At 50.8% G+C, this 9,695-nt stretch overlaps 1 protein-coding gene across 3 annotated transcripts; it reads right to left on the reverse strand.

The window, feature by feature from the left end:
• Positions 1-541: 541 nt before the first annotated feature.
• Positions 542-9,695, reverse strand: RAB17 (RAB17, member RAS oncogene family). Of its 3 annotated transcripts, none has more exons than XM_052792440.1 (6): positions 9,577-9,695; positions 4,476-4,635; positions 2,956-3,107; positions 2,395-2,520; positions 2,093-2,186; positions 542-1,069 (listed from the first exon to the last, which is right to left on the reverse strand). In XM_052792440.1, exons 2-6 carry the CDS (start codon positions 4,630-4,632, stop codon positions 957-959), a joined length of 642 nt encoding a protein of 213 aa, XP_052648400.1. In that variant the 5' UTR covers positions 4,633-4,635; positions 9,577-9,695; the 3' UTR covers positions 542-956. The 3 variants fall into 3 exon arrangements, with proteins under 3 accessions (XP_052648400.1, XP_052648399.1, XP_052648398.1); XM_052792439.1 differs by lacking the exon at positions 9,577-9,695 and adding an exon at positions 7,999-8,219; XM_052792438.1 differs by lacking the exon at positions 9,577-9,695 and having other exon boundaries at positions 4,476-4,656.

Below are 9,695 nucleotides of genomic sequence, written 5' to 3' on the forward strand. Positions count from 1 at the left end.
TTGTGGCTGAGCTCAGCCTGGCCCCATGGGCTGGCATCGCCATCAGGGCATGCCCCAAAAACTCAGCAGTTATGTTGCCCTGCAGACAGGGTGAGTGGTGCTGCTCTTTGCCTGTGGCCATGCTAGTGTTGCTACAGCTCTCTCAGAAAGGGCAGCATATTCCCTGAGCCTGACACACCCTGGCTTTGCTGGGCACCAGCGTGCTTTTGGAGAGAGCCCCGATGCTTTTATTTTTTCTCCTCTTCCAACCAAGGCATGTTCCCGCAGCATAATTAATAATGTGCAAAGGGGAGGCACTGCAAGGCACAGACTACTGCAATGCCTGGTGTTTGCTTTGGCCCTGCCCTGCCTTCGGACCTGGCTCTTATATTGGCAATAAATGGGTGATTTTTTCCCAAGGATGGACTCTGACCCCTGTGATGGGTCGGGTGGGGGCCAGTGGGATGAGTGGAGCACAGGCTCCGGTCCCTACCACCTCCAGGCTTCCTGTGGTCCCCACCTGAGGGCTGACATCCAGGTCAGGAAGAAAAAAAATAACACCTTTAGGGCAATATTCTCTTTATTTGCAGCCTGGGTGTAAAGTCACTGGGATGCACCTGCTTCTCTCAGGAAAGTTAACCCCTCCCTTTTCAAATGGGAAGAGAGATGGAGGAGGTGACATGCAGCTGGGGCAGGGGGATATCACCAGTCAGGGCCAGTGGCAGTGGTGCTGGGGGGTCAAGCTCCTCTCTGGAAGTGGAAAGTTGGTGGAAGAAACCCCCGTGCTTTACCTCTTGGATGAAGCCAGTGCTGGAGGGTTGAAGAGGCCCTGTGCCCCCGCGATGGGCTCTGACCTTGCTCCGAGGGGGAGTGTGGTTAGGTTGAGCTGCCTCTGCACTTCTGCATCCCCCCTGCTTTGTCATTGCTCCTCTTGGAGACCTCATGCAGCCACTGCTGAGGTCCAGAGCTGCCCCTCCTCAGAGCTGGCAGCACCCCATCCTTGCCCCACTCTCCCCCAGGTCAACTGTTGACCTCCTGTGGAGGGATGGGGTGGATGCCTTCTCTTGTTCCCGCTGCAGGAGCTCTTGGGCTAGGAAGAAACACAAGGAGAGAAAAGGCTCACTTCTCCTGTCGGTGGGATGGGATGTGATGGTTGTCCTGTCCCACCTCAGGGAAGCCACTAATGGCCACCAGTACTGTCCCACAGTAACAGTGTTAGATCTCTACTGAACAGCTATGCTGGGGGCACCATTACACCTAGATTGGATACTAAAGAAAAAGAAAATTGTGGCTTTGGGAGAGAGCCTGAAATCCATTTCTGATGTTGGTGCATCCTGGGATGGTGTGGCAGTACATCCCGCCCCCCCATCCTGCCAGCAGGAAACAAAACTTCTCCAGGAAGGGAGAAGGGGAAGGAAACCCTGGAGGCTGCAGGTTGAAATTTGAACTGGCCAATCGAGATGCGCCAGGTACACCGAGGTGACCCTCCTAGCCAATAGAATTAAATGACCACAGGTCAGATTCGACAGGGGTATAAACGGGGTCCCGCCGGAGGACACGTTGGCAGTCCTCCTCGGAGCAGCGGGTCTGCAGTCGGGGACTCCCCCTCGGGCTAGGGCACCGCCTGAGGTAACTCCTCGAGGGAGAGAGCCCTCAGCTTTTAGGTGAGTGATACGCGCGTTTTGAGCCATCACTTTAAATCTTGGGGATTCTTAAGTCAGCCGTGTAGTATTAATTCTCTTTACATCATTGAGCCTGTGATTTTATAGAATGTTATCGGACTTCTAACTAACGTTTGCTGAAGAATAAATCTGAGTTTTAACACCTGTTGGATTTGGTTAGTCGTGCATCCGTAACAGATGGATCTGTGCATCCTTCTTCCCTAAGAGGTTTGGCATGTTTCACAGAAACCATGGACTGCTGTGGCTGTGACCCTTGCAGCTGCTGGGTGCAGTGCGGGCTGGACCAGCCAGGAAGAAAATCTCAGTGGCAGGCATGAGCAATGAAGGAGGTCAGCTCTGCAGGGGGGAAGGCATTTACAGCCTTGAAGCAGAGGTTTGGGGCCTGTAGTTCACCCACCTCTGCTCTTACCTAGAGCCATCACACAACTCACCTATGGCCATAAAGATATCATTTACTTGGTGGCTGGATTTTGCAGATGTCTCCATGAACAGGAGGCCTTTTGTTCTTGCAAACTCTTCCCCCTCCTAGGTGGAGACAAGCAGAGTTATTCCCCCAGCCCTCTCTGGGGCTGCTTGTTTGGTTGCGGTGGCATTTCATGGCAGGTCAATAATTATACAGGGACTTAAAAGGCGTATGAAAGCCTTTTAAATTTTCGGCTTTGCTAGGACATATCCCAGTGCTTGCTGGCAAGGGGGTGATGAGGGGTTCTGGGAGCCCACCACAGGTGCTCACCTCGGTGGCAACTTCTCGCTCAGCAGCAAGGTCCATCTTGTTGCCCACTAAAGCAATGACGATTTCATTAGGAAGGAATTCTTTCTCCAGGTCCCTCAGCCACAGCTTTGCTTTGTTGAGTGTTTCCTGGAGAGATGGAGACAAACCCACCCAGTGATCTGGTTTTGATTTAATCCCTTTGTCTCAGACATAGCAAAGCTGGATGGGTAGCACCAAACCAAAGGGGGTGGAAGAGCTGTGGTGGGGAGGCTTTGGTTGCCTTCTCTCAGGAAAACAGGTCACCGGCCCTCAAACACCTTTAGGGATGAATCAGCCTTGGATGGGATATGCCCTTTCTACATGGCAGCAGAAATTGCCCCTGGGGAGGTGGCGTGGTCCTGCATGGGCAGGGACAGCCCCTGGCATGTCCCAGGTGGGACATCCATCTTCTCAAGCAGTGCTTATGTACTGCTTTCTGCTCTACTAAGGAAAATCATCATCATCTGGACACCTCTGCCCCACCAGTGTTGCTGCAGCATGGCATAGTTTTGGCACAGATGGGATCAGCATCCCCTGCCTTACCTTGTTAGTAATGTCATAAATGAGGAGAGCAGCGTGGGCACCCCGGTAGTAGAGGTGGCAGACACTGTGGTACTTCTCCTGGCCTGCCGTGTCCCAGATCTCAAACTTGGCGGTGGCTACCTCCAGGTTGAGCGTCTGTGTGAGGAAGGAGCCTGCAAGCCAGATGTAGGGTGAACGTTCGCTTGCAGCAAGAGCAGAGACCTCAGATCCGCTGCTGTGAGGTCAAACCCATCCTGAGGACTGGTAACAATGCTCTAATGCACAAAACTGGGACGGGTTTCTCATAAGCACTGGTGCTGTTGATGATGGGACGGCGTGCTGCAAAGCAGAGCAGCCTGTGGCAGGCTGGGAGCCCTTCCTGGCAGCAGATTTGGGTGGATGCACACCAGTTTTGATGTCAGATAGCTCTGAGTTTTGCAGAATAGCCCCCAGATAGAGAGCCACCTCCACTTTGCTGGTGGGTCAGACCTGTGAGAGCTGTGAATAGGAATATCCACTGAGGGGAGCCTCCATTCCTGCTCCCAGGGAGCAGATGGCTGCTTGTGGACCAGCCACAGCCAAGGCAGAGGGACAAGGGGAGCAGCTCCACAGCACCTCGCTCTCCTCCACTAGCTAGCTCTTCAGGCTCCAGGTGGGACCACATCCTCTGTGCCTTCTTAGGGCAAAACCCAGATATATCATATAAAATGAACATCTATAATGTCTAGGTGCAGTAGGAAGCTGTGCTGATGTGAATGTACAGGGGAGGTAGCTTGATCTCAGCAGGTGTGTTGGCCTGAGGGAGTTTATAGAGGGAGCAGAGCTCTCACAGCCCTCCAGATGGTTTTTATCAAAGCATGAGCATGCACATAGCCTGCCTTTGGATGTGGGTTAGTCAGCATGGCTTCACAGGACACGATGTGCAGGGGCAGATGCTCTCCCCTTTGCCAGTGTGGCAGAGCGTGGGGAGGTCTGCGCTCTCATCTCTGCAGGCAGGCTAGAGGAACAAGGCACTGCTGCGAGCCTACCATCAGGCAGTGCTGGGGGGTCCTGCCGCAGCTGGCAGCTGCCTCCTGGGCTGTCCTGCCCACCTGCACCCCAGCCAGAACCTCCTTGCTCCAGTGGGACATTGGGGCTAGGGCAGCATGTGTACAGGAGACACTCTCCTGGGGTGTCTGAGTAGCTGTGAGGGCAGCACAGGAGAGCATGCGAAGGGCAGGTGGGCTGTACAGTTTGGACTCCAGATTTCACTTGTTTTGCTGCTCATCCACCTCCAAAAAGCAGCACTAAGCCAAACCTGTGCAATTTGGATGTGGCTTTTCTTACAGCCTGGTGCTGAGGAAAATGGGCTGCAGAGATCTGAAGGTGACAGTGAATTGGGAGGTCTGGCTCTGGGGCAAGTCCGTATCATGTTCAAAAGTGGGTCTGTGCTACTGCAAGATGTACCAACAGGTTCTCCTGCATCCTACCCCACTGCAAGGAAGGGCAGCAGGCCTGGTCTCTTGTCCAGAGCCATCAAGCTGTTGAAGCCACTCACTCACATCCCACGGTTGGCAGCAACTCCTTGAAGTCATTTTTCACGTATCGGTAGGCCAGGCTTGACTTTCCCACCGACATGCTCCCCAGCAGAACCACCTTGTAGGTGTAGGTGGGTCGAATCCCCTCCAGGGAGGTGCCCGGCATTGCTTTCTGTGCCATGCCCTGCAAGGAAACCAGCTTCATTCAACATGTGTCTGCAGTGATCTCAGGTCCATCAGCTGAGCCTCCTGCCTCAATTCCTGACTGGTGGCAGCGGGGCAGGTGGGGTTTAACCTCAAAATAGGCTAGAATAAAATCATTAATACCCTGAATCAAATTTAATACATCAAACCACCTGCCACTGTCAGTTATGACCAGAGGGTGGAGATCTTTAGGAAGAAATTTGATGCAAGAGGCCTTCTTGGATGTAGACAAGGAGATTGGACTGGGTGCATCTCCTTTAAAGAGGACATGCTGGAGAAAGTTAATGGCAGAGGGACATCACTTATGGGTGTGACTTGCTCTTGAGCATGCCTCTTTCCCCAAAGTCCTGGTGAAGAGCTTAGGCTGAGGTTCCATGTTCATTGTGGGTCTTGGTTAGAAGTTATACCAGGAGAGCCTAACTCAGGCTGGAGGTGAGCTCAGGTGTGGAGGTGATGCTGCTACCAGCTTGCTAAGGACACTGTCCAGGGAATGGCTGGGCATCCCAAGAGCTGATGGGCTTTGTGGCAGCACTGCTTTGAGTCAGCATGTTGCTCACCAGGGTGAAAAAGCAGGAGTGAGAGGACCTGACTCAAGCACCCTTGAGGATAGCAGCACACAAAGCAGACAGCACATGCTCTTCCACTGTGGATTAAGAAACCCTGGGCAGACCAAGCCCATGAAGTCTCACGTCCTCATGACCATTGCACCACGGAGTGTGACTCTGCATCACTCGGGGTGGAGCTACGCTGCATGGTCACCAGGGATGGCAGGGGAGCGTGGCCCAAAATAACTGTGGTCACCTCAAACCTGACTCGAAGAGAGCCACTGCACAGCGTTGGCCATATCCTGGGAAGAGGATGGCCAGTGTGAGCCCTCCTGGGTGGCACGTTTCCCCTTCTCCCAGCCCTGAGCTCAAGGAAGGGACTCTGCCTCTATGTCAGCGGGAGCTGTCAGTGAAGTATGGTGAATAACACTGTCTTGCAGCTAGTCAAAGCTTTGCCTTCCCTCCTCCTTGCAAAGCTCCTCCTCTAAAATTACTCAGCTCATGGGAGAGCTATGCAGGAAAGCAGGAGGTTCATGCAGAGCTTGAAGATGAAGTGTCATGGGGTGTTGAACTGAGCAGGAGAAGGGCATGACATGACCTTGCATGCACTTATCCTGCCTCACATGCAGCAGCAAAGGGGAAATATGCCACGAGCAAGCCCATAACTGCTGTGTGCAGAGATGGGGTGTGCCTCCTATATAGATCTGATCTTCTAACACCCAAAGGCAGCAGAGAAGCCTTGTGAAGGATGCTGAAATGTTAGTGTCCTGCTGCTGGTCCTTGTCTGTGTGTCCCGACCCTCTCGCTGCTATTGCATGCCAGATGAAAAGCCTCCCATGCCAGCATGAACGCTGCTGGCATGGGGTGCTTCCCTCCACCTGCTTTTGAAGAAAGCCCTGATCAGCCAGAGAGCAGGGACCTGCAAGACTAATAATGAAGATTTGGTGCAATGACTCCAATTTCTACCTGGGGCTTGCAGGAGTTTGGCATGCAGAACTTGCAGGTGAGCAAGAAGGTGGCCCGGGAGGGTCTGCAGCTCCCTTGTCTGACAAAAGCCTCTTGTTCCTGCACACTGCTCATTCCATGTGTCTCCTTTATTTTGCCTGTCTTCCCCTGCAATCTGGCAGGCTCCAGACCTTTAATTCTTCTCTCTTCCCTGAGCCTGTTATCAAAGTTGGCTGTCATTAAGAGCGGTCCTTAGTGCTGGCTGAACCTGGGTCTGTATCTGTGGTTTTTCTGTTCCCTGAGATGGGCTTTCATCCCCTTGAAAAACAGGGGTAAAATCTTGTCCACCAGCTCATACAGCCCAGTGATTAAGAGCAGGGTTGCAGTTTGTGCAGAACAGCTAGTTACTGATAGGTTTGGTTTTGTTTGTTTGTTGGGGTTTTTTTAAGCAGGAAAAAGATAAACCCTGCAGCGCAGCATAAGGCTGTGCTCCTTCTGGTATTAATTACATACATTTGCCTCTCTGTAGGCCTGGAAATAAGACTGTTATCCTTTCTGGGCTGTTAATGTCAGCTACCGTAGGTGATATGCCATAAAACTCTCTATGAAAGCAAGAAGTTGCATGAAAAACACCTGACATCATTGTCTTAAACTCAGTTTCTCATTATTTCACTCTCCTGCTCTGTTTAACCCTAGAAGATTGCACTGATACTGGAACAAAGAACACCTGAGAATTACTGACATTGATGGAAGTTCCCTAGCAAACTTTTCATACTAGCAAATACCTATAGGAGATGGGGAGTTTTGCCAAAGCTCATTTGAAACAATTTCTTTTCCTTGTTAAGAGGCAGAAGGTAAGTCTCCCTTTCAACCCTAGGAGAATGGCAAGGAAGCAAAACAAGTGGCTTTATTCTGATTCAATGGAAAATAGGATTTAGGGGAAACTCTCTCTCTCTCTCTGGAAGAAAGGAGCGTACAGAATAAAACCCTGTGCTTGCTGGCTAGGGGACTACAGGAAAAGCCCTCCAGACATCTCATGTGGCTGGTGGTCACCCTTCTGTGGCTGCTCCCTGCCCTGGGGGAGAGCCTGTCAGTGAGACCCAGCTTAGGGTTACAGTCAGCTCTGCAAATCCAGGATATTGCTCTGATAGGGTTACCAATGCCTGCTCTGGGTGTGGATAAGGGTGCTGTTGCCGTACGGTAAACAGCATCCCTGTTCTTTCAGCCTGTGCTGCCAATGAAGCGGAGAAAGCTCATTCTTCATCTGGAAACCTCCTTGACTCCCCTGGGCTGAGACTGACTGAGCATATCCAGGAGAAACATTTAAAGCAACTTTCCTCCTGGTTTCTGTGAATTAAGCCCCAGCAGAGTGCACTTGCGTGTCAGAAAGCTTCTGTTGGCATAAATAGAGTAAGTTTGATTTATCTCACTGCAAACTTGAAACTCTGAAGGAGTCACTGATGCTTCCATGTAAAATGTCTTTAGCAAATTTTCCCATGCAGGCTTTGAAAGGCTGAGGTGTAACCTGAACTGGGACTGCTTAGATGATGGATTTCAGGGCTTTTTAGTTTGATTCTGGTAGAGAATAACTCAGCAGTTTAGGGAACAGCCTGGGGAACAGCTGAAGTGTTACAAGTCCTGTCCTCATGCCTAAAGGCCACACCAAGGGACAGGGAAAGCTGAACCTGCTCAGGTTCAACATAAAGAGCAAGAGATTAGTCTAGACAAGCATTTCTCTTCAATCAACTGTAAAAATCCTGTTGGTGGATTTAGTCTCCACATACAGCTTAATATTTTGACAGCTGTGTCTAGCAGCAGATATTTGGGACAGGCTTGCCTGATCTTACACTTACCTAGAAGGTGAGTACCGAAACAGCCGCGACACAGATCATTTCTCACTTCCTAATGGAGGATTAAGCATCGTTGCAGCCAGGAAATTGTGTTCTCAGCCAGACACCCCTGTTCCCCTGTCTCGATGTCTCCTCTCTCCTTCCCGTGGGCAATGGGTGGGTATGCGGAGGCAGCTCTGACCAATGTTAACCAGATTCCCCTATGGAGCCTGCTGGTTTAATGTAAATCAACTTAAAGGTCATCTGTTTGCCGGGTATGGCAGCAGCGCCAGATCAGTGATACTGCACTTGAACAGCCTGCCCTCAATGTTTCCAAGAAGGAACCTGACAAATCTGTTTATGAGGGTGACTCAGTTGTTTATAATTAGCAGGAAAGTGGACTTTAGCTAAGGAGCATCCTTTCAAACTCATGTTTTATGGACATAAACACTAGTAATAAAAAAACAGAAACATGAAGTGGCAGAGTAGATATTTGCACTGGAATGCAACAGCAAGGGCTTGGCTTTCACCACACAGTAAGCTAGTATCTCTACAGTATTTTTAACCTGGGGAGGGGGGATCCTGGTATATTTATTGCCAGGGGATAAGCCATTTATTTCCAAAGGAAAACAGCAAAAAAAAAGAAATGCATACCTTAGGGGATGGAGCCACTGAGAAGTGTTATTTAAGACTCCATTTAACTTCCTGGGAAATTAATGATGTTTAAGTCTAACAATGTCAAACCGATGTCTAAGCTTTTCTAAACCACAAGCTCTAAGAAGATCCTAAAACCATTAAAGATATTTGCTGAGTTTCTGCAGGGGTGCAGCAGTGACCAAGAACCACAGTTAATCAGCTCCTCAGAAAAAAACAGGACTCCAGTGCTACCTGTGTAAGTCTGCAGTATCTAGCCCTGCAAGTTTTGGACATGATGCTTTAGGTTCTTTCAAATTTAGATGTTTTAGCTTAGTTTTTACCCCCAGATAGTGGTCATGCACCTACCTCCCCAATTAACTTCTAGTATTCAGCTCAAAGCACTCCTCTGCTTTTGGGAGCCTCCTCCTACCTGCTAAAGCTCTCGCAGTGCTGGTGTAGGAGCGTGGCTGCTTGGAAAGTTTGCTTAAGCCAAGGTTACCAGGGGATGCGAAAATCCCAACTGCAAAGACTTAATGCGTAAACAGTGTTAGATTTACATAGTGGAGATTTCTCAATGCAATTAGCTCTCCTCAAAGCTGAGGGGAACAGAATAAGGGTCATTAACTGTGCAGCCAGAGCGGGTTGGGGAAATAAGGCAGCAATAAATGGAGACTGCTCTGGGCTGTGGGTGAGACAAAGCGCTCTGCTAAGACCTTTGCAGCAGCTCTTCAGCTGCCTGGGAGAGGGGGTAGGGCAGAGGGCTTCTTAAGTCTTCCTAAAATCTCTTCCCTTGGGCAGGGATGGTGCCGCCCTCCCCAGTGGATGCCCCTTTACAGCTGGGATGTGGGGCTGCTTCCTGGTGGGAGGATGAATCCCATGAGCTTGTCTGGGAAAGGTACCTCTGAGATGGTGGGTCGGGGCTGTGGCCTGCCCTGCAGGGAATCCCCCAGCAGAGGATGCCTTTACCTTCCTGAAGTCTTGCTCTCCTCCGGGTGCTCTGGTCCGTGGTGTCAGGGGCAACAGCCCCGTCCAGCTGCCGGAGCCTCTCTGCGCTGGGGGCAGATAAAAATGAAACCAGCCAGCAG

Source organism: Harpia harpyja, chromosome 7, assembly GCF_026419915.1.
Source record: "Harpia harpyja isolate bHarHar1 chromosome 7, bHarHar1 primary haplotype, whole genome shotgun sequence".
NCBI classification, from domain to species: Eukaryota; Metazoa; Chordata; class Aves; order Accipitriformes; family Accipitridae; genus Harpia; species Harpia harpyja.